Source organism: Berghia stephanieae, chromosome 11, assembly GCF_034508935.2.
Source record: "Berghia stephanieae isolate SIO BIC M18660-M18661 chromosome 11, UCSD_Bste_1.3, whole genome shotgun sequence".
Classification (NCBI taxonomy): domain Eukaryota; kingdom Metazoa; phylum Mollusca; class Gastropoda; order Nudibranchia; family Aeolidiidae; genus Berghia; species Berghia stephanieae.
The window spans coordinates 42288506-42314560 of NC_088370.1; the positions used below are offsets into that span (position 1 = coordinate 42288506).

The window sequence follows — 26055 nt, forward strand, 5'->3', positions numbered from 1 at the left end:
AAGTAATTTTATTTAAATGTTATAGAAAACTAGGTGAATTTGAATCACAGCTTGTGGAATAAGTACTGGAGGTATTGAAATAAAAATTGGACCGATGGAAAGAGGAGGTTTGCGAAAATTCTTTGCATTTTGAGTGGAATTGCATTGTCACGAAGATCGTGAGGTTAATTGGTACAGAAATCATCCATTGGTATCACCCAATGCACGTCAAATCTATGTTCTGGGAATTGATCGGCTGACCACTGTTGACCCCGGTTACCTGTCGGGTGAGGTTGCGTCGGCGCTCGGAACAGCGGGAAACTAAACGGTCAGATTTGTAGTGCAGTTTAGACGCCGTGATCTGTTTTTGTATATTAAATTGCAGCTTCCATTCAATTTCACATTGTTATTTATTACATGCTAGACTGTGCACTTAAAGGTTTGTAAACTATCTTCATTTATACAGTGAAAAACAAACCCTTTGTACAGTTAATGTTATTATAATCATTGACCTGAACATTTATATAGCGCAATATTCACTAAATGAGCTCAAAGCGTTTTACAAGGGGTCCCTAGCCAACAGCAACCCTTAACAGTAGGCCAAGACATGATGCCTGATAGGCAATTTTACAAAAAAACAAACTTTTTGACAGAGAATTCTGTTAACCGCCAAGTAAAGAATCTTGTCCAAGGACTCTACTATGCGGAACTCAAGCCCTGGACATTCCAGTCCATCGAGGGAGTGTCATACCACAAGACCACATAGCCGCACATATTTAGGCCTGTTATTTGTTTAGGTACCTATATAGTAAAACACTTTTATTCAAAACAAAATGATTGTTATATTTTATTTTTACAACATATAGGTAAAAAAATAATAATAATAAAGTGTTAAAAAGTTAAAGGTTTGGGCACTGCTTACAAATAAATCTTTTGTGTTTGATTCAATGGTTGTCTCCCCTGGTGATGAAAAAGCAATTATAACTAGAACCGTGAATGGTGGTTGTGACTTTTCTTTTCTATTGTTTTTTTTTAGAATTAAGGTTGTGTATTTTATATAAGAAAATGCACATAGACTTTATTAATCTCAACGCTTATGAGGATATGTGCAGTTAGGGAAGGTAATAGGGAGAAGTAGAAAATGGTAGGGGCTGCCCTGAAGCCTGTGATTGTGAAAATATTAACATAATAATGAAAATGGAGAGGCTTAATAAAAAATCAACATAAAAAGTAGAAAACGGCAGGGGCTGCCTGAAGCCTGAATAAAAAATCAAACGGAAAGCCTCTCCATTTTCACTCTTTTGTTTGGAGGATAATACGGTTAATTAAGGAAATAAAGTTGAAAACCAAAATTACTTAAATTTGAATATATTTGTATATTTTAAACTATACAGTTATCACTTCTTAAGTGTTCGAAGACGACAAGTCACATATGATTATTGGTTCAGAGCTTACTCATTTATTTGCTATTTTGTTTCTTGTTTTGATTGGTTGTCAGGCTAAGGCTTTGTGTGAAGATCCAGAGAAAGGTCACGTGTTTTTGTTGGAAAACCTGCGTTTTCACGCAGAGGAGATGGGGTTTTACATCAACGACAAAGGAGAAAAAGTCACTTGCTCTAAAGGTATTGTAACCATTATTATATTATTGAATAAAGTAGTGTTCTTCCTGTTTTGTTTTATTTTTCTTGTTATTCACCAATCAAGAGCTATACTCTCTTATTTACTTCATTCATAATCATCATCATCATCATCATCAATTTTATCATTTTAACAAAATCTCAAAATTTTCCTTAATTTTCTTTGCTTAAACATATCTTGAATTATAAACTAAAGGTTGAAACAGTATTATTTTCCTTTGATTTGGTGTTATTTACTTTTTTTTCCAGAGGCTGTTGAAAAATTCCACGACATACTGATGTCATTTGGGGATGTTTACGTCAACGATGCCTTCACATTTCTTCATGAAGATGCCACTACTAATTTTGGGGACCAGAAGAAGGTTGGAAATTTTGTCTTGACAATGATCACAAAATACAGACATACTATATGAACAGTACTACTTGGCACAAACATTTTAAAAAGGGGTCACACTGTTTAAATCTACATCAACTTTCACAATTTTAAGATCACGTCATCGAAATTTGAGAGTAAAAATTATTACCAATGGCCAAAGGTGCATTGCAAGTTTGAGACTTATATCTTTATTTCAACCGACATGGCATGCAATAAAGTAAATATTTCGTTTTTACAGATAATGAATAACGTTACAAACACAGTAGCCGATGAGCACTTATATGGAAGTTGGGCACTATATAAGTAACTTATTATTATTATTATTATTATTATTATTATTATTATTATTATTATTATTATTATTATTATTATTATTATTATTATTATTATTATTATTATTATTATTATTATTATATTATTATTATTATTATTATTATTATTATTATTATTATTATTATTATTATTATTATTATTATTATTATTATTATTATTATTATTATTATTATTATTATTATTATTATTATTATTATTATTATTATTATTATTATTATTATATTATTATTATTATTATTATATAGTAGTAGTAGTAGTAGTAGTAGTAGTAGTAGACAATTTAAACATAAAAACAAAGAATGTTTTGCTAAATTGAGAGTATACAGCCATAAAACAAGAAAATAGAAAAAATAACAAAGCAAAAATAATAAAAGTAACAAATAAGAAGAAACATTTGAACATTACAGAAAAACAAAATAAAACAAAATAAAACAATTGTCACAAATATAAATGGAAATTACTACAGCTAAGAACTTGGACAGATGAAGCTGAGAAAGGTGGCGCTGCTTTAATAGAATTGGCAAGAGATAGATCAGCTTGGCGGAAGATGACCTCCGACGTCTGCTTCAGATATGGAACTACATGAGATGAGATGAGTGTAAACTGTTATTTTATTATTTTCTACTCTTTTATCCAGGAGAGATGTTATGGATTACACGTCAAGAAGGAATTAGGAATTTACAATCATTTCATCGTCAACCAAAAGAAGAGAAGATTGGTAGCTGTAATAGGAGGAGATTACGATGAAGTGTCCGACATCATCTCAGCTCTAATGGGTAAAATAAAATAGCTAGGAGAAATTGGGGCACAACATACTTATTTTTTTTAAACCTCAGGAATAAGACATCCAATGTTTGTTGTCACTTTGCCAGTTTTGTTTTATCGTAATCTTATACATACATTAATAAATGTAGGCATATGGATGTTAACCTTTAAAAAGATAATACTTAACAACACTCGTGAATTGGGCAAACTAGTGATGAAAGCATGACATTCTTGTGATATAAATAGTGTATGTTTTATGTGATAAAATTAAATATAGAACCACCCTCTCACTTAAAGCAAAATCGAGATATTTGACTTTTAAATAGAAAGGCAAAATTAATCATGGAAGGTAATAAATCCGAAGTGATCTTCACCATTTTACCGGCTTAAAAGAGGTTACTCTTAAAAAATATTGTGAAGCTTATTCAACTTGATTCTATTAATAAAAAGTTATTAAAAATGAATTGTCAAATAAAATTTTTGATTTTCTATGATATTTTGTTGTATTTGTTTTCAACAAATGTTCCTTTGTTTTTTCGTTGTGCTGACAAATTGGTTTTCACCCAAAATCTCCATTGTTTGAACTGTTAGTTTCCATCTGGAGCCCTTCTGTTTTCACCTTGCTGCTAGCATCTGAGCAATTTATACTTGCTGTTATTTATTTATGTATTTTTAAAAATATTTCTTCTTAATCTTATGAATTTGAATACCTTCTCTATCAACATGGCCAAACTTTACAGGCTAATTTCTAAAGTCAGGGCTAACCCACACCGGAGACTGACTCTGATGACCCAGCACTGCCGTCCTCTGTCATCTTCTGGGCACGGACAAAATACTAACAATAAAGAGAAGAGGTGCTAGACCTACCCAGAACAAGCTCGAAAAAAAAAAATGGCAGAGGACACAGGGTACTTGGTATGGGTATGTCTAGCGGCTCCGGTCTTTATTCTTAGTATTTTGTCCGTGGCCGATGTCTTTATCCCGAAGACGGCAGTGCCGGGTTGTTGGAGTCAGTCTCTGGTGTGGGTTAGCCCTAAGTCTTCACTATGCTTTAAATCAGAGGTTATTTCTATTCTTATTTTTGTTCTGATTCCTTTTTTCTTCAGGAAAAGCTAGTGAAATTCTCCTCGGTGGTGAGATAGCCATAATGTTCCTACACACCGTCAAAGGGGTAGACGTTGGCGAGACAAAGTGCAGCCCTTACCATATGAAAAAGGTAGAGATCTTGTGGTATGCATTAATATATATCACTGGTAAAATAGTCTGAACTTGCATGCGGACAGCAGATGGGCCCTATAACTCCTCATCATCATTGTAGTCATCATTTTCCTCTTCCTCCCCCTCCTCTCTCTCTCTATCTCTCTCTCTCTCTCTCTCTCTCTCTCTCTCTCTCTCTCTCTCATGCACAAATGCACACACACACACACACACACACACACACACACAGACTATCTCTATAATTTTGCTTCCCTTTCTCCATTTTCTACCATTTTTTGGTGAGTTCTGCTTTGTACCTTCTGGCTACTTTAACATTATAGTACCATCCTCATAAATACCTCAACAACTTCAAATAAATACATTGATTAATGTTTGTTGTTCCAATCCACTCAATCAAACCTTGACTACCCATCCCTGTTATAACGTTGAATTAATATTTATATTATAATGTTGAATTAATGAGAATTAAGATCTGTTGATAAACTCAATCAACTTTATTACAGCTCGATAACAAGACAGACTTCGTTAGTCAGAAGTCAACATGAACACCCTCCCATAGTGGGCAGGGAGGTACTTACTGTGTCTTCTATCCCCCTATATCTATTTCCCAACTTGCTTTCTGTCTTTGTCTTGGAATGAGATTACTTGGTTTTCTCTTGGCCGTGGCTGGGGGGGAAACAGTCAAATGTATTGTTAGTTTTGGGAGATGATATTTTTTTTCCTTGTAAATCATCTCTCTGTTATGCATTGTATTATGTTTTCTTTATATTATATGATTTGTAAAACATTTGAGTGCATTCTTCTTAGTGGAGACCTGTGCTTGTGTCTTGGTGAGACTTTAGTGATCTCAAACTAAGTACTTTGACAGTGTGCTTTTGGAATCTACATCTGTGTCCTATTTGAACCAATTCCCCTTTTCCGTACCTTTTCTTTGATTCTTTAATTGTCATTCTAGAACTTTTTACTATCCCAATTTCTTCCTTTTTACTGGCGCTGATATGACCTTAATGTGTTGCAAGCGCCATAAAACCCTTAAAAACAAAAAAACAAACAAACATGAACACCCCAGAGAAGAAGAAGAAGAACTCTTCTCACATGGAACATGTAATAATACTATAATTAATGTGTGATACAGATACATCCATACATCAAAACTAGAAACAATATTATTACAATCCCTATGACCAGAGTCGGTGAGAGAGAGCTCTAGTAATGAATGACCTGAGTTTGATACAAATTTTTTTGGATTCGTGGATAGCTCTTACGGTAGAGTCACGCTCTCACTGGCCAGGCGGAGTTGTCGTACCAATAAGGTCGCAGGTTCAAATCCCATCACCGCCGCGAAAATCTTTTATTCTCTATTGTCTTCTGGCACTTTTCTATTCACTTCATATCTTGTTATGACCAGATCCGAGACATGATGACCAGGGCCCGTGACACTGAAACCGTCATCAACTTGCCCACCGACGTGGTGGTGGAGAATGTGAACTATCCTGGCTGCTTTTATACTGGGCATACGAAGGACAACATTGATGATTGTAAGCAAGACATAGACTTGACACTAGACTTAATTAATTTATGCAATATATATATTTTACGAACGAAAGAGTGATATTGGAGAGGCCTCGGATGGGAACAATACAGACAATGGACGTTTTGGGTACAAAAGACGAATTGAAAATGAAATGAAAATGTTAATGTTGTGTATGTCGCATGCGTGAAAGAAAGAGAGGAAGAGAGAGAGAGGGAGAGAGAGAGAGAGAGAGAGAGAGAGAGTGGTAGAGTGAGGTGTCTGTTCAATGTTATAGTTATCATAACGTTATGACAAGTGTAACTAAATGACAAATTGCCATATTTATGGACAATAAAGATCTATTATTATTATTATTATTATTATATTATTATTATTATTATTAAATCCTTTGTCAGCACAACAATAAACAAACGTTTTCAACTTTTATTTGTTTATTGTTGTGCTGACGAAGGATTGGACAACATTGATGATTGTAAGCAAGACATAGACTTGGCACTAGACTTAAGTATTTAATGCAATATGTATTTTACGAACGAAAGAGTGATAATGGTTATGCTTAGGATGGGAACAATACAAGACAATGGATGTTTCGGGTACAAACCCTTCATCAGTACAACAATGAACAAATAAACATTGTTTAAGGAAAAGTCTTCGGATGGAAAACAATACAGACAATCAACTTTTCAGGTACAGACCCTTCATCAACACAAAAATAAACAAATATAAATGTTTATTTGTTTATTATTGTGCTGATGAAGGGTTTGTACCAGAAACGTCCATTGTCTGTATTGTTCTCCATCCGAAGCCTCTCGATTATCACTCTTTCGTTAGTATTTTCACGATCCCAGGTTTCAGGCAGCCCTCACTGCTCTATAATATGTATTTTAGAAAACAGTAGGGGCTGCCTGAAGCCGGTGTTTGGGTTTGTACCCGAAACGTCCATTGTCTGTTTTGTTCCCATACGAAGCCTCTCCATTTTCACTCTTTCGTCAGGATGTATTTTACAATAGTTTATAAAGAGTTTTTTTTGGCAATTGCCAATAGAATTCTTACATTAATAATAATAATAATACATATTTATACAGCGCTCATTCTTGTATAAAACACAAGATCTGGGCACTTAACAATATAAATTATTAATTTGGAAAAAAAAAATGCAATGAATTCATAGTTAGCTAACTCAAGGGTTCATAGCGTCAATAATAAACATTAACATAGAATTTACAATTAACAAATCAAAAGCAGGTAAAATCATTTACAAACCAAAAGCAAATTTTCATGATTTGACCATAGACCTGACTATAGATAAACGCCCAAGGCTCGGACAGGCTTCTTTTTGCGATAGTTAAATACAATCACCATTATCATGTGCGGAGCCATATCCATCCATTACAGATTATTGGGTCTATATTATAATCGTTAGTGTTTACCTTAATTCCCTCCTTATATCGTTACTTGAGCTTTTATATAGCGCAAATCCACTAAACGTGCTCAAATCACTTCACAAGGGATCCCTAGCCAACACCAAGACTTAACATGCAGACGATATTATTATTATTATTTTTCTCGGATGGAGACAAGGTTGTTAATGGCCAGGTGCTCATTTTACATCTGAGAACGTTTAGAGAATGTGAGTAAAGAACCTTTTCCATGGACTCAACAATGCACCGCCCTGATTAGGACTGTTACGACACATGTTATGTGTTGCTGTTGGCTGGGAACCCCTTGTAAAGCGCTTTGAGCACATTTAGTGGGTATTGTGCTATATAAATCCACTAGTTATCAGATTTATCTGCTTACCATTTTTTTTTATAATTTTCTATTTTGTAGATTACCAGGCTGTGGACATTGGACCTCTTACCAGGGATTGCTACCACAGTGTCATGCTGTCGGCAGACACTCTTATCTGGTACGGACGTATGGGGACATTGTACGATGGGACATGTTCCGTGGCTGGCAGCTTTGAAGAAGCCTATGCAAAATATGGCATACAGACATATCTTTTGGACAACCAAACTATTTCTTACTTCAATACCTTCTGTCCAGGAGGAAAAGTTGCTTACCTAACTGAGAGTACGTCCGAGTGAATCAATTTTAAAAAAGAAAACATTTTTTAATGTATATTATTTTATTATTTTCTTTTGTTTATCTTTTTTTTTTTTTTGGTTTATTTTAATTGTTTCATCTCAACAAGGAATAGGATCTTCAGTTAAATTAACAAAGACAGATTATTTGGATGTAAAATGACTGCGATCAACCCAGGGTCAGGTCGAGATTTTTTCTCTAACCCCCCCCCCCCCCCCTTTTCTATTTACCCAGTAGTCATTGAGTAGCTGGTCTGTTAGATCAGGGACTAGGATAGACTAATTTCCTGTCCAAAGGGTGGAAGCAATTGTGAGCCATTGTCTCTAAATTGTATCATGTCGGATTGAATTAGGTACTGGAAATTGATTTTATAGCCACAATTATAAAACCTGGGGTTAATTTCTGTTCTTTACAGTGGAGAATAATCAAATCCTTTTTTTTTTTTGGCTTTGGCGACTGAAGAGTTTCTGTAGTGACATATTTTATGAAGGTCAACAGACAAAGCCGAAAGGAAGCTGATATACAGAGAAGTGATAAGACGTGGAACGAGTTTAAAAAGTTAGCTCGGGATAGAGAAGGGTGGAAACTGTTTGATGGCCTATACTCTGACCCAGGGTGAAAAAGGCAATGATGATGATGACAGTGGGGAATAAATACAATTTCTTACATCGCAAAGCACCTTTAGTTTGTATTTCTTGTCATAATATACCACAGGTTTAATTACATCATTTTTGTCGTGTCACCTCATTGAACATATTTACACTAATTTACATTTTTTTTAAATAATCCCATATTCTCATCTTTTAAATGTTGTTGAGAATTTGATAGAGTAATTTTTTATTTAAGATCTTTTTTTTTATAATGATATATATTTATATATATTGCATGCCATGTGTATTGTGCGCCTAGAGCTGTATTGTATGGGACAGGCACTATATAAATAAATTACATTATTATTATTATTATTATTATTATTATTATTATTATTATTATTATTATTATTATTATTATTATTATTATTATTATTATTATCATCATCATTTCAATTCTAAATTCAATTTACTGGGTCTGATTCACCCCGATATAATACCGTTTTGAGACGGGTCACAATAATTGCTATTGTCCACTTGACACCATAGAAATGGGGATAAACTCCGTTTCCGTGGGCCATATGGCTCTGAAGGACGACTTCGGTATTTTTTGGTACTTTTTAGGGATGTGCCTGTCTATAAGTCTATGAAGGATCCAATAACAATTAAATGTATTGGGTTTCTAAATCCTACAGTTTTTTTGTTGATTCAAGCAAGTCTGGATAAAGTGAATTTAGTATGATACATTTTCTTGGAAAAATGGAATTTAGAAAAAAAAAAAAGATATACAGACTGGTTGTATTGAATTTTATTTTAGAAATTTGACAAAATTTGTGAAAAAGCTAAAACAAAAAAAAAAAAACTAAAAAAAAACAAAAAAAAAAAAACAACAAAAAAACAAACAAACAAACAAATAAAAAAAACCCAAATAACAAATCCAAACAAATAAAGCAAACTGCAAAATATAAATCCCTTCGACTGCATGAAACAAGAACTTGGAATTTGTAATGTTTTGAAGTTTGTTGTATTTTCCAGGGAGTGAGGTGACCATGACTTTGTTGCACAGAAAAACACCCAAAAGCATATCAAGCTTGAGTCCTTGGAGGAGACGAGTCAAGGTCAGTCTCTAAGGTCAATTTATTGACTTTCTAATAGGCTTCAACAGTCGTGACGTCACTTCTCTCGTAATGACGCATAGTAACTTAGTAACTGGTTCTAAACTATCGGACCAATGGTGGATGCCCTTATGAAAAAAAAAAAAAAAAACAAAACAAAAAAACCCTCAAAAACGACTCCGCTGTCCTCAAGGGGAAATTAGACCTCAGTTTAGGAACCACTGTCCTAGAGAGACTAATTTTACCCAGGCCCTCGCTGGAGAGTTCCTTGTGATGAATAAAGATGTAGATGAGCAGAATTTTTTTCTGTGAGATGGAATTTTTTTTTCACAGTGACTTCCTATTAGTATTCGGAATTTCAGAATGACTATCTACTGATGAGGTCACTGAGACAAGATACTCTACTGTATCAATGAGGCGTCCCCCCCCCCCCCCCCCCCCCCCCCCCCCCCCTTTCCCCCCTCAACCACATCTATTTATTTTTTCTGAATTTGTGCATGGATGAAAATTTACCATAATGGAAAACAACGGTAAAAAAGCCCAAAAAGCCATTGCTGTTATTTTACTTGCAGCTTATTTATATTTATAAATCTTTATTTTTTTGTCTTACTTTTTCTTGTGTGCTTTCATTTGTAAATCTCTATCTCATCTTCTTTCTTTTTACTGGTGCTGAAATGTTCCAAATGTGTCGCACGCACCGTAAAACCCTTAGAAACAAACAAAATGTCTTTCTTTTCATTTTTTAACAATATTTGTAGAAACGCCCTCCTAAAGAAATTCAGGTCTCAACCAAACCCATGTCTTATGAAAGTCCCTGCATGAAGATGTGTAATGCTCTGGACCGTCTGTCCATTGATGACCTTGACCTCAAGGACAAAAAGGTTATCATCAGGTAAGGTAGTTTTCTTAAAATCAAGTGCAGTTTTGTCCTCAAATGTGGGATTTGTTCATAATTAAGAAGAACGAGCATTGATCATATCATATATAATGGTGATTTTTGTTGAGGTAGCCCTTTTATTTATTATAAACTATATTGTTTTCGACAAATATCAAATATTTTCCTCCATGGGGCAGGAACATTTTATATCTTATATATTTGTTCTCATATGTAGTAGATGTAACGAATATTTAAAACCATGAAATAAAAAGAAGGGGGAAAAAATGCATTGTTTTTACAAGGTGACTCCTTAACAGGATCTTCACAAAAATATCTTGGTTTTTCACAGAATTTTTTAGTAATTTGTAACATAAACACACTTTTTGCCAAAATTGAATTAATTTGTCACTCAACTCTCACCTTACCAATGGCATTTTCAGGATTTTCCCCAAAACTTCACACTCAGCTAACACAAAAATAGATTTTTTATCTCTCAGACATAAACGCAGTAAAATTATTACTTATTATAATTTCTTTAGCAAAACATGCTCTACATCACACTGTTCATTTTCTTAAAGTTTTTATGATTTACAAGAGAAATTTGAATAAGGAAAATGTTGGTGGTATCGTAACGAATGTGATGATTTTCCTATAGTTGGTAAGGAGAGGGTTAAACACACTCAACAGATATAGCGAGGTGAGTAAACTCCTAGGTAAAAAAAAAAAATATGTGCTCAGCTAAATTGTAAAAGACCAGCTTGTAAATGTGGTCAATTTTGGCTTAGATGAAACAGTGAAATTTATCGCTCGGTGGCTCAGTTAAAATTGGCTACCGTTGGGATCACAACAGGTTGGAAAGTGAAAAAATAATTTAACGAAGGCTATGGAAAATAACACTGGGATGTGTTCAGTCACGCCAATTCTAAAAAGCGCCGCTTAGCCTTGGCAATATATCCATCGTTAATATAAACGGCTCCCATGAGCTATGCATAGCGTTATGGAATACTCCTAATTATTTTAAGGTCATTCGACTACTATTTCTGAATTATCTATTTCTTTCTTCACTTCTTTCTTTCCTTTTTTAAAAAAAATATTTGAATTTGACAAATTGACTGATTTCAGTTAATTGACTGAGAATTTACAGGTCTAAAAAAAGAAAACTCATTTTTATATTTCGGTACAACTTTGTAACATCATACCTTCCTTACAGATGTGACTTTAATGTTCCAATGAGATCTGGAGAGGTTGTGGACAATTTCCGTATCCGCATGGCCGTGCCCTCCATCTGCTATGCCCTACAGTGTGGGGCACACGCTGTCATTTTAATCAGTTCTCTAGGAGACACGTATGGCAAGCACTCGGAGAATCTGTCGTTGAAACCTGCTAGTAAACACTTGGCAAGATTTCTTCACATTACAGAGAAAGATGTGGGTAATCTTGGACTCTATCTATCTATCTATCTATCTATCTATCTATCTATCTATCTATCTATCTATCTATCTATCTATCTATCTATCTATCTATCTATCTATTATTTTTATATTTATAAATATTTTTTAAAATGATAATTCGCTCCATTACTAAATGTCGAGCACTTTTCGTACCATATTTGTATCAAACACGATTCAATATCTATCTATCTATCTATCTATCTATCTATCTATCTGTCTATCTATCTATCTATCTATCTATCTATCTATCTATCTATCTATCTATCTATCTATCTATCTATCTATCTATCTATCTATTTATCTGTCTGTCTATCTATCTATCTATCTACCTACCCTATCCTATCCTATCCTATCCTATCCTATCCTATCCATCCTACCCTTCCCTATCCTATCCTATCCTATCCTACCCTACCTTATCCTATCCTATCCTATCCCATCTATTTATCATCTATCTATCTATCTATATCTATCTATCTATCTATCTATCTATCTATCTATCTATCTATCTATCTATCTATTTATCTATCTATCTACCCTATCCTATCCTACCCTATCCTATCCTATCCCATCTATTTATCATCTATCTATATATCTATCTCACTCTGTCTGTTTTTCTAAGAATATAAGGTTTTTCTATAGAGAGGATGAACCGAATACTTCTCTGTTGTCGATCTGTTCTTGTAGCGCTGTATTTATGTTTTTATTGCTGAAGAAGGGTTATGAGCCTGAAACATTCTTTGTTTAGTATTTTGTTCTTTTTTTTTTGAAGCTTTTCTACTCATGATTGTTTTTTATTACTTTTTGTAATCCAGCTAGGAAACGTTTTGCTTCAAATTAATGCTTGTAGGACATAATTCAATTGCTAAGACTCAGATTGACAATGGAACTGAGAGGATTCTCCCCCCCCCTCCCCCCCCCCCCCATGGAACCACACCCTGACCCATTCCCACCACACTTCTAGGAGTAGTGGTGGATAACTCATACAGTAGATTCGCGCTCATCCCCGGACAGGCGGAGTCTTGTCGTAGCAGTAAGGTCGCGGGTTCGCATCTGTCTCCATCGTCCCGACATTTTTATTCTCTATTTAAATTTTGTCTTCTGGTACTTTCCCACTCAATTCATTTCTTGTTTATATCAACATAAGTGTCTGCTTCACCCACTTCTCTAATATTATCATTGTTCCATTCAGAAATGATCACATGCACACACTAATTCCTACACTTTGACTATATAGGATGTTTGTCCTAGTTCCATTGTCAATCCTAGTCCCAGGCGATTTAAGTATGTCCTACAAACATGTTTATGGAGCAAAATGTTTCCTCGCTGGATTATAAAATGTAAAAAACAAAATTGAGTAGAACAGCTTCAAAAAAAGACCAGAAAACCAAACACAAAACGTTTCAGGCTCATGACCCTTCTTCAGCAAATAAAAAAACAAAAATAAATACATCACTAAAGGAGCAGATCGAAATTTTTATTCTCTATTTTGTATTCTGGCACTTTCCTCCTCACTTCATTTCTTGTTTTTATCAACATAAGCGTCTGCTTCACCCACTTTTCTATTATTATTATTATTGTTCCATTCAGACGAATTGCATTGGCCAAGATTAAATTTTCAAAAATGCATTCCCTAATCACATCCCATGACCTATCACTTACCACAAAAACACGTCTGGCAAAATGCTACATTTGGTCAACACTACTTTATGGATGTGAAACATGGTCTCTGACAAAGACACTAGAAAAGAAACTCAGAGCATTTGAGATGTGGACCTATAGAAGAATTGCAAGGGTATCCTGGATGGAAAAGAAAACAAATCATCAAGTACTCCAAACTTTAGGAATAACATCAACAACGATCATTTCAAGTATTAGAAAGAGGATAACCCGATATTTCGGCCACATCAGAAGGCACTACTCACTACAGAAGACCATTGCAGAGAGAAAGATAGAAGGCAAGCGTGGTCGAGGACGAAGAAGGACAAGCTGGCTTGGAAATGTTGCAGCGTACGTAGGAAGCCCCATAAATCAATGTGCGAAACTCGCAGATAAGAGAGAGAGCTGGCGAACCATGATCTTCAACGTCGTGTCCGACATGGAACATCGGTAAAGGTAAAGGTATTCAGAAATGAACACATGCACACACACACACACTAATTCAATTCCTACCCTTTGACTATATATAGCATGTTTGTCCTCTCATCATTCCAGGTGGTGTTTGTACCGGAGCCAACCTTGGTCAAAGTCCAAGCAGCTTTAAAGACGTGCCACCCAGGGACAGTCCTGGTTGTGGAAAATATCAACTACAGGGAGGAAGATTCAGCTTTCCGCAAAGACATTGAGGTGGGTGTCAGTTTTTATCTTTTAAATTTATTTTATTTTTTAAACTGAGCTTTTATATAAAGTAGTATCCACTAAATGTGTTCAAAGCGCTTTAGAATGGGTCCCTGGCCAACAGCAACATTTAACATTTATGATGGGACATGACGCCTGTTAGGTGACATTACAATTTTTTTTTCGGACATAGACAATGCTGTTTACGACCAGGTACTCATTTTACACCTAAGTATGGTGAGAGAATGTGAGTAAAGAGCCTTCTCCAAGGACTCAACTATGCGCTGAGTGAGGCTTGAACCCAGGACCTTCAGATCTGAAAGCGAGTGTCATACCACAAGACCACATATCCTTTTAAATTACTTTTTTTTTTTTTTCTGAATCTGAAATTTACTTGACGTTGACTCAATTCAGAGTACTTGTATTCGAGGGCGAAGATTGTTGTGCGGCTATGTGGTCTAGTGGTATGACACTCGCTTTCGGATCGGAAGGTCCTGTGTTCGAGCCTCGCGCTCGGCGCATAGTTGAGTCCTTGGAAAAGGCTCTTTACTCACATTCTCTCTCCGTACTCAGGTGTAAAATGAGTACCTGGCCGTTAACAGCGTTGTCTTTGTCTGAAAAATTGTAATATCGCCTGACAGGCGTCATGTCCCGTCCTACATGTTAAATGTTGCTGTTGACCAGGGACCCCTTGTAAAGCGCTTTGAGCACATTTTAGTGGATATTGCGCTATATAAAAGCTCCAAAAAAAAAATTTGTTGAATGTGGCAGGAATTAATGGTGTTTAGGATGAATTAGTTTGATAATCTTTGCTTGAAGGTGTCTAAATCTGCTTTTTATTTTACCAAGAGAGCAATTCAGTGCTCACTGGATTCTAGAGCAATCTGCAATATGTGAGCCTCCGTCTCAAAACGGTATTATGTCGGGATGATTCATAACCCAAAAATGTAAATTTAGATATAGAATGATGAGAAATTGGACCTTAGAAGTTTTTGCAAAGCAATAAATAGTATTTATATTCCACCATGATGTAGAGAAAGTAAACCCAAGTTTGATATTTGTGGATATGAATTCAATTTCCCTAACCGAGTGTATCCCGACATAATACCGCTTTGAGATGGTGGGTCACATTAATATGACATCCTGTAGCTGGGTGACAGAATTTTATATTAACAGTATGTCGTTACCTCAGATTTTGGCATGCCTTTTGGCTTCTTCCAAAAGTGTGCTAGAACCCAGCAAATTATATGAATATAGAGTAATTTTGTATTATTTTTTTTTTTTTAAATAATGTATATTTATACATGTATTGCATGCCATGTTTATTGTGCGCCAAGAGCTATATTGTATGGGGCAGGCGCTATATAAATAAGCATTATTATTATCATCATTATTATTATTATTATTATTATTATTATTATTATTATTATTATTATTATTATTATTATTATTATTATTATTATTATTATTATTATTATTATTATTATATTATTAGTATTATTATTTTTTATTATTATTATTATTATTATTATTATTATTATTTATTATTATTATATTGTTATTATGTATTATTAAAGACTATATATATTGGTTCTTAAGTTGACATAATCCTGACGTAATAGAAAACGGTATTATGTCGGGATGATTCATAACCCAAAAATGTAAATTTAGATATAGAATGATGAGAAATTGGACCTTAGAAGTTTTTGCAAAGCAATAAATAGTATTTATATTCCACCATGATGTAGAGAAAGTAAACCCAAGTTTGATATTTGTGGATATGAATTCAATTTCCCTAACCGAGTGTATCCCGACATAATACCGCTTTGAGATGGTGGGTCACATTAATATGACATCCTGTAGCTGGGTGACAGAATTTTATATTAACAGTAAGTCGTTACCTCAGATTTTGGCATGCCTTTTGGCTTCTTCCAAAAGTGTGCTAGAACCAGCAAATTATATGAATATAGAGTAATTTTGTATTATTTTTTTTTTTTTTAAATAATGTATATTTATACATGTATTGCATGCCATGTTTATTGTGCGCCAAGAGCTATATTGTATGGGACAGGCGCTATATAAATAAGCATTATTATTATCATCATTATTATTATTATTATTATTATTATTATTATTATTATTATTATATATTATATTATTTATTATATTATTATATTATATTATTATATTATTATTATTATTATTATTATTATTATTATTATTTATGTATTATTATTGATTATTATTTTATTATATTATAGATTTATATAAAAGGCCACGTTTTATATTTGGTTTTAGTACTCTTTATCTATTTCTCTTTTTGATATAAATTGGTATTGATAAGACTCAGACCATGCCTGACATGGTAAAGATTGCAAGCTTCTGTGAGGAACTGTCTTGTATGGGCGACGTCTACGTGAACGATGCGTTTGATGGACTCCAAACTCCATCCGCCTCCTCCTGTGGAATCATGCTTCAGAAACGGGCATGTGGCTTCCTTCTCAAGAATGAACTCCGGTACTTGAGTGAGACGTTCAATGCTCCACCCAGACCCATTCTTGTTATTATAGGTAAGGGTTGAAAATAGGCCAGGAAAAAAAAAAAAAAAGAAAGAAAAAATTTTTTAAATCTTGAGCTTTTATAAAGCGTAATATCCACTAAATGTCCCCTGACCAACATCAACACTTAACATGTAGAGCGAGATATGACTCCTGTTAGGCGACATTGCAATTTTTTCCGACAGGACAACACTATTACCGGCCAGGTAGTCATTTTACACCTGAGAGAATGTGAGTAAAAGCCTTTTCCAAGGACTCAACCATGCGCCGAGCGAGGTTTGAACCCAGGATCTTCGAATCCAAAGGGGAGAGTCAACCACAAGACCACATAGCCGCACAGATGACAGATGGCGGTTATTTATATGCATTTCCATGGCATCCACCTATTATTTAAAAAAAAAAAACAATTGTTGATTTGTTAATAGAAATACTTTTTTTCCGTTAACTAATTCAGTGCCATTGGCCAGAAGTGGGAATTTGTTCTACTGGCCAATGGCCGCACAGTGCGGCCGGTCTTGAAAGGCAAAAATAAAAATGTGATCCAATCCTTCTTTCAACAAATGTACTATGAATTGAACCAATGGTATCATTTCTTTCATCGGAACATTCATTCGGCCCTAGGAGGATATTTCAATTTAGAAGTTGCGCCAAATTTGAATGTCGCTTTGTCTTAGCTTGTCATTCTCATGCAGTCACAATCAGGTGTCAGCCATTTTGTGTTGGAAATGCGAATATAGCCTCAGCACTGAAGGAGTTAAGTCACCGTTCTGTGAAATTGATGAAATCATCATTACAGTCAGTCAATATGGCACTGGCATTCTTTTTTTTTCCTTTTTTTTTTTTCCCTCTCTTTCTCTCTCCTTTTAAATGAAAAAAAAACAAACCATAAATAGAAGTTATAATCCCACGCATGAGAGACGTTCCATATTCAAAATGTGTGGTCATTTTTGTTAGTTTATAAGTTTATATGGTTAAAAAAAATATCTGTTCACCCATTTCCTTTTATTTATTTGTTTATTTGTTAATACAGGAGGTGTATACAGTAAGGATAAGGTGGTAGCTTTTAAGTCGCTGTTGCGTGAAATTGATGAAGTCATCATTACAGGCAAGATGGCGCTGGCATTCTTGAAGGTAATCACTATATATTTTATCTTAAGATTAACTAACTTCTCCGTCATGGCACAACACCGAAGGGCTAGAGCTCAGGTGGTCGCTGGTTTGGATAAGTAAGTAAGTATCTTAAGATTTAAAAAAAATTATCATAATCAAAAGAAAAAAAAAGATTTTTGTGTCAGCATTCTGAGGTGGAGTTATATGTATTGAGTGAATGCATTATCTACCAAATTCAGTCCCTTAGTTTGTGGACATAGAAAGATTACAATGACCTCTCTACACGGGACTGGTGTTATTATCTCGGTGTTAAGGCTTGATTTTAAAATGATTTGTGTGATTTTGTGAGTTTTGTTCACTTAGAGAAATCATGGATCCCAAAAATAAAGTGTTTTTATGAGTACTGTCCTCATAAAAGTATTCACTTTGTTGGTTACGACTAAGGGACAGAATCTGTGATAACCGTATTCACCTAATAAAAGGGGAAAAAAAAAATCAAAAGAAAATAAAGATTGTCCATGTTTGGATCAGCATCCTGAGGCACAGTTATATGTATAGAAAGGAAAAAGAAATGACGTCACTCAACTCTACGATATTGTTTTTTAGCCAGCCATTTTTATGATTAGTTTTCCCTAAATTCTATCAATCAGACAAAAATGTTCAAGGTTACATATAGGTTTGTGTGTTGGTACGTTATATCCGGTGGGCAAATGTTGTGATTATTTTGGCTAAACCCACAGCATCAATAAATAATGTATCAAACAACAGGAATCGCCCATGTATTCCCAGTGAAGAGCAACTTGGTTATGGGGGGTGGGGGGTGTAATGGTTTTGCATAATAAAAAAAAACTATCAAAGTACTTGAAGTATGGTGTACCCGGCCACTTCATCATCAGCTGCCTGCCTCTATAATGTGTGTGTAAGAATGAAACTGTTTATATTTTTAGGTGCTTTTTAATCCTCAATTTAATGAAAAAATTCTAAAGAGGACCAGTCATCGTGTTAAGAAAAAAGTGGTGGGAAGATCGAGTCAGTGCAGCTGGTATAAGATATACGAGTGGTTGAATATTGAATTTTTTATTTTCATTTTCATCATCATCATCATCATCTTTATCATCATTACCACCACTGTCATAATAAATATCATCATCATAATCATTATCATCATCATCATCATCATCATCATCATCATCATCATCATCCACAATACCACCACTATCATAATTAATATCATCATCATCATCATCATCATCATCATCATCATCGTTGTCGTCGTCGTCGTCGTCGTCGTCGTCGAACTGCAGTATTACAATTCCAACCACCATCCTCCCAAACCAAACCAGGTAATCCACAAGATGCCCACGGGTGCATCCAATCTGAGCCCAGAGCTACAGGAGGAGGTCCCAACCATTGTGGAGCTGGCGGCTGCGAACAAGGTCAGGATCCACTACCCAGTGGACTTTGTTGTCGCCAATGAATTGAGTGACAAGCCTCAAATCAAACAGGTAATAGGGATATTCCACGGGTAACAGACTGACAAATCAGAGTAAAAATGCATACATTTCGTGCCCTGACATGCAATGTATTTATTGTATAGACCTAATATTTCCCATGGACCTGTATTATGTCCTCCCTTATCATATATCAAAACGATAAAGCTGAATCTTTATCAACTTGAATTTTTTTGACATTATAATGTTGGTAATGGACTGACATAGAACAAGTCAACTAGAGTTTTAATAAAGCGCAATATCCATTTAACGTGCTCAAAGCACTTTACAAGGTGTCTCCACAGACAATAGCAACACTTAACATGTAGGAAGAGAATTGATCCTATCCGTGATATTACACAAAATTTTATTTTTTTCCAACAAAGACAATGCAATTTATGGCCAGCCTTCTCATTTTATACCTGACTACAGTTGGAGAATGTGAGTAAAGAGTCTTTTCCAAGGACTCAACTATGCACCTCCCAGAGCGAGAGTTGAACGATAAACTTTCCGGGGGAAAAAAACAAAAAGCAAAAAAAAATAATGAGCCCATGATGCATGAAAACCATTGCATGCTCCACAACAAGCAGTATTGCTGATAAGGGAAGTAAGGCAGTAAATAATACTTGAAGAACAGGATATGTATTGGTTACCTCCCATGGACATCGTCTGGCAGACTTTTTTGGCTTCTCCAGAAAACGTACTAGAATCCAACGAGTATTGTATTATCAAACATAAACTGGATGTGCTTTGATTGAGTATGGGGCGTACGGTTGGTGGATGGGTGGGTGTTGTTTTCTCAACAGTTGGAGAGTTTCATTCTATATTGATCTTTATTGATCTTTTTTTAAGTTATAGGTGGAGTGTTTGTCAGGGAAACCTTGGAGAAAAGTATTTTATTCGTTATAGACTACTCTGTTTGTTCCCAAAAAAAAGGATATTGTTTTTGTTGTTAATATTGTCATTATTTTTGTTGTTATGTTTATTATTGTTATCATTATCATTATCATCATCATCTTCATCATCAACAGGTATTGCAGCTATGTAGTCTAGTCGTATGACACTCACTTTCGGATCAGAAGGTCCTGGGTTCGAGCCTCGCTCGATGCATAGTTGAGTCCATGGAAAAGGCTCTTTACTCACATTTTCTCACCATACTCGGGTGTAAAATGAGTACCTGCCTTTAAACAGCTTTGTCTATGTCCCATGTTAAATGTTGCTGTTGACCAAGGACCCCTTGTAAAGTGCTTTGAGCACGTTTAGTGGATATTGTGCTATATAAAAGCTCAATTCAATTAATTTAATTCAATTACCATCATCATATCATCATCTTCATCATCATCATCATCATCATCATCTTCATCATCATCATCATCATCATCATTATCATCATCATTATCATCATCATCATTATCATCATCATCTTCATCATCATCATCATCATCATCATCATCATCATCATTATCATCATCATCATTCATCATCATCTCTATCATCATCATTATCATCATCATCTTCATCATCATCATCATCATCATCTTCATCATCATCACCATCATCATCATCATCATCATCATCATCATCCAATGGATTGTGCAGTCTCTTCCATCCCCTGAAATATTGATTATTTTGTCCCACTGAATCCCAAGGATCAATTTTAGTCCAAATCATTACCTTATTATTCATGTAATTGAGTCTGGTATAGCCAAAGGGTTAATTAATTTTTAATCCCCAGCTAAGTGCCTCTGTAGGCGTCCCGCCAGAATGGTATGCCGTGGACATTGGTGACAACAGCTGTTCTCTCTTCAAGCAAGTGGTCAAGAGGAGTAAGCTCATCCTATGGCAAGGTGTGGCTGGTGTGGTGGAATTCAAGAAATTCACACAGGTCAGTAATTTTGTTCCACTTTTGATCCACTATACTCAAACAGAACAAAAATAAGAAATTAAAAAAAAGATGATAATAATAATAATAATAATAACAACAACAACAACAACAACAAAATACTAATAATAAATATAATAAAAAATAATAATATAATAATAATATTAATAATAATAATAATAATAATAATGATAATAATAATAATAATAATAATAATAATAATGCTGAAAACTTATATAGCGCTATAACTCCGAGACACCAGACTCTAAGCGCTTAAATTACAAATTACTTTGGCTGAAACATACTCATTCACACACACAAGCACACACACACACACACACACACACACACCACACAACACAACACACAACACAAACCAAACCTATCTTGCTTCTCATACCATCTACTAAAATCGAAACAAATATGTTTTATGATGATGATGATGATGATGATGATTATGATGATGATTGATGATGATGATAATAATAATAATAATAATAATAATAATAATAATAATAATAATATTTGAAAAATGAGAATTAATGAAAACTTTTTTCCCCCGGCATTTTTAACGCTTATTCTTTGGTCATCATCTAGCAGCTGAGTGTGATGTTGATAAAAATTGAAATAAACTTTTTTTTTCAGTTAAAAAACTTGTCATTGGCTAAAAGCAAACAAAAAAAACAAAACAAAACAATACTATTATCCAAAGGATGAAATAAAATTTCCATTGATGAAAAAATATAATGCAACTGTGAGACAATGGATCAAATGTTAGATATCTTGTCGTAGAATGCCATCATATCACTAATGACATTCTTTTACATTGGTTTGGCCTTTCATGTATTGTATTATTTGTCAGCCCTTAACATGAAACAGTCCCCCACGTCAAGAGCTGCAATGTGTTTTGTATGCACTCAGAATGGCCAGGAATTTTGCATGTGTTGGCGCTATCTTTATTTCTTTTGGCAGATTGTTCCATTCCATTGTGGTTCCTGGAACGAAAAAAAATCTGTTAGCTATATGTCGTTTACTCACGTTTGGATGGGTAGATCCTGGGTTCAAGCCTTGCTTGGAGCATAGTTGAGTCCTTGGAAAAGACTCTTTACTTACATTCTCTCACCGTACTCAGCTTTGTCTCTGTCAGAAAAATTGTAATATTGCCTAACAGGCGTCATGTCTCGTTCTACATGTTACGTGTTGCTGTTGGTCAGTGACCCTTTGAAAAGCGCTTTGAGCACATTTAAGTGGATATTGCGCTATATAAAAGCTCTAGTTTAAGAGTTTTGATGTGTTGAATTTGAATGTCAAGGAAGCATATCTGAATTCATTTTTGATCTATCAACTCTTCCAGGGAACTAAGACACTGTTGGATGTCATCACTGAGGTAACCAAAGACCCAGAGTTTGGGGTGGTCTCCATCATTGGGGGCAACAGCAATCTGAGCTTTGCCCACTCCGTGGACCCAGAGTTCCAAGGCGTGAGTCACATGACCACAGGAGGACTGACTTGTGCCGCTATCATCAAGGACAGATGCCTGGGTCCAATCCGTTGTTTGTCTGCTGGGGGAACTGTAAGTATAGGCTTCAACAGTTGTGACATCACTTCCCGCGTAATGACGCATAGTAACTTAGTAACTGGTTCTAAACTATCGGAACAATGGCAGACATCCTTATGAAATACTTCTCCGACAAGCATAAAAGTGTATCCAGAGGAGAAAAACAATATAAATCTGATCATGTTTTGACTTTTATACATTTTGATCATATGACATGTGAAAAAGTTCTAGCCAGCTTGAAGAATAAAGAGTACCAATTTTTTTTTGTTTAGAATAAGGGGAAGTGGTTCAGGCATACCTACCTACTTTTACTTATCATCTGTAATTGTTATGGAAATTTGATGACAATTACATACTTACGGAACTGAAGGAAATTTTACAGTAATTTTGTCACCATGTTAGAGAAAATATTTTTCTCTTTCTTAACTCTCTCCTTACCAGCTATTTGTAGAATTTTCCCTGAACATTCACTCCCACGCAGCACAAAAACAGACTTTTCGTACTCAAACAAAAAAGTAACAAGTGAGCTCTACAACACAGTGTTTAGTATTTATAGCTGTAATAAAAGCATTTCATTAGATTTTGTGATGTATTGGAGAAATCAGAATGAGAAAATTGTTGGCTGCATCGTAACGAATGTGACGATTTTCCTATGGTTGGTAAGGGAGAGAGTTAAGTTACTACAATTTTAAGTAGAAAAGAAAAATCTCTCACAATATCCTTAAAGTCAAAAAGGCTATTGCTCAGTTTCTTGCCTGAGATTGTTGCAAGAATTAAAGTAAGAATATTATTATCATTATCATTGTAGTTGTCATCGTAACAACAACCACCATCACTCCAAAACCATCACCACCACCACCACATTAACTACCATCATCACCAGTCAATGCCACCACAGCCACCACCAACACATCACGACCACAATCACTACCACTACACACCACCACCATCACTCCAAAACCATCACCACCACCACTTTAATACCCATCACCACCACTGCCACCAATACCAACAAAGCCACCCCAACACATCACGACCACAATCACTACCACTACACACCACCACCATCACTCCAAAACCATCACCACCACCACCACATTAACTACCATCATCACCAGTCAATGCCACCACAGCCACCACCAACACATCACGACCACAATCACTACCACTACACACCACCACCATCACTCCAAAACCGTTACCATCACCACCATTACCACCACCATGACTCCAAAACCATTACAATCACCACCATCACCAATCACCACAACCAACATACCACAGCCACCACCAACACATCACAACTACCATCACACATCACCACCACCACCACCAACAACAACTACCACCAAACTTTTACTCCACAGCGTCAAAGTCTGAATAAGCTGGCAGTCAAAGATTTGGACATTCAAGATATGTCCATGTTACTACGGATATCCATCAATTCCCAGCAGACGGCATCTGGGAATCAAACCATGGACTTCACATCAATCAAAGCCTTGGTGGCAACCATCACCTCCCTACAGGTAAAGTTCTGCAGAGTTCTTTGGGTTCTTAAAGTTCTTAGGGGCAGCATGGCTCAGCGGTAAGTTATTTGCTTCATACCCGAAAGGTTCTGTGTTTGTTCACCCGCTGCTGCGGTTTGTGGCCTTGAGCAAGTCACTTTGCCCTGGCTCAATTTGCAGCACTGCACTGCACCTGACGCCTAGGTTATTCTAGTCTTCCCTTGGAATAGACCCTAGAGACAAATTTCCTGAATGGGAAGAATAAAGGAAATTTTCTTGTGTCACACACTTGAACCAGTAGGTCCCGAATTCAAATCCTGCTGTAGACAACGCAGATTTGAGTCCCTGGAAAAGGCTCTTCACTCACATTCTCTCATCTAACTTAGATGCATAATGACTACATGGCCAATAATGACATTGTCTTTGTTTTTTAAAAAAGATTGTAACAGCGCCCTATAGGCATTATGTCTAGTCCTACATGATTAGTTGCTATTAATTTTAAGACCCATTTAGAATGCATTGAGCACTTAATTAGAAAATGGACAATATTAAAATCTCATTTTTCTTGATTTTGTTTTCTTTCTTTTTTTCAATGATTTAATAAGTAAGCCTGCTTTTTTTTTTAATGACGTCTCTGGAGATTTGTTAACCAAACTTTTATTTTTTTTAAGGCATGATATATGGGTGAAATTTAAAAGAAATATATATCACCGTACAGACAAGAGAAAATGTCTGTAAAATAGTCATTGATACGTCCAGTTAACACAATAAATATTTACAAATTTCAAGCCATCCCGAATATATCAAACTCGTGTAAAAAATCACGATATTGAACATTTCCAAATTTGCGCCCTTTTTTAGCAGTGCAGTGTTACTCGTTTAAGAAGTTGCTGTGTCTGGTTTCATGATGTTGTGGCGGAAGGGCATAATTAAAATTTTCTTAAAAAACATACTGTAGTTTTGGGACATGATGGTATAGTGCATACGGGTGACCCAATTTAGCTCTTTGAAAAGTTTGCTGCTATGCACTAATTGTTCAAATTTGTCTTCACCAGAAAAGAGGGGCCAAATCTGTGACTGTTATTTCCAGCTATGGTGATCCCCGAGGGAAGAAGGACGAGGCCTTGTCTCTGTTGCCTTTCAAAACTGAGCTGGAGAAGAAATTGAGACAGGTTAAGACCATCATTAAAACTATTCCCCTCCCCCTCCCACTTTTCTACCTCCACAATCTTCTCTTTCTTTATATCCTATACCTCCCCCTTTTTTTCAATTGAAGGCCCCAGTACTAAGAATAGGTAAGTCACAATTTCATGACTTTTTAGCTTATCAGTGTGTGGTCTTGTGGTATGACTCTTGCTTTTGGATTGGAAGGTCCTGTGTTCAAGCCTCGCTCAGCACATGGTTGAGTCCTTGGAAAAGGCACTTTACTCACATTCTCTCTCTGTACTCAGGTGTAAAATTAGTACCTGATCGTAAACAGTGTCGTCTCTGTTGAAAAAAATATAAAATTGTCATATCGCCTTACAGGCATCGTGTCTCGTTCTCTATGTCAGGTGTTGCTGTTGGTCAGGGACCCTTTGTAAAGCACTTTGAGCATGTTTAGTGGATATTGCGCTATATAAAATCTGAAATTCAAATTTTAAATCAGTAATACACAT

General features: G+C 35.3%; 1 protein-coding gene across 1 annotated transcript in view; it reads left to right on the plus strand.

Moving 5' to 3' along the window:
• Positions 1-26055, plus strand: part of LOC144957064 (uncharacterized) — a 68308-nt gene that overhangs the window by 23977 nt on the left and 18276 nt on the right. Inside the window, exons 11-27 of the mRNA XM_078888029.1 lie at positions 1478-1601; positions 1866-1978; positions 2963-3101; positions 4197-4306; positions 5717-5846; positions 7673-7915; positions 9553-9635; positions 10391-10524; positions 11720-11936; positions 14172-14303; positions 16639-16864; positions 17883-17983; positions 19306-19467; positions 21188-21337; positions 22689-22907; positions 24260-24418; positions 25453-25569. Of these exons, the coding sequence (XP_078744155.1) occupies positions 1478-1601; positions 1866-1978; positions 2963-3101; positions 4197-4306; positions 5717-5846; positions 7673-7915; positions 9553-9635; positions 10391-10524; positions 11720-11936; positions 14172-14303; positions 16639-16864; positions 17883-17983; positions 19306-19467; positions 21188-21337; positions 22689-22907; positions 24260-24418; positions 25453-25569 (2559 nt within the window). The remainder of the gene's footprint in view (positions 1-1477; positions 1602-1865; positions 1979-2962; positions 3102-4196; positions 4307-5716; positions 5847-7672; positions 7916-9552; positions 9636-10390; positions 10525-11719; positions 11937-14171; positions 14304-16638; positions 16865-17882; positions 17984-19305; positions 19468-21187; positions 21338-22688; positions 22908-24259; positions 24419-25452; positions 25570-26055) is intronic.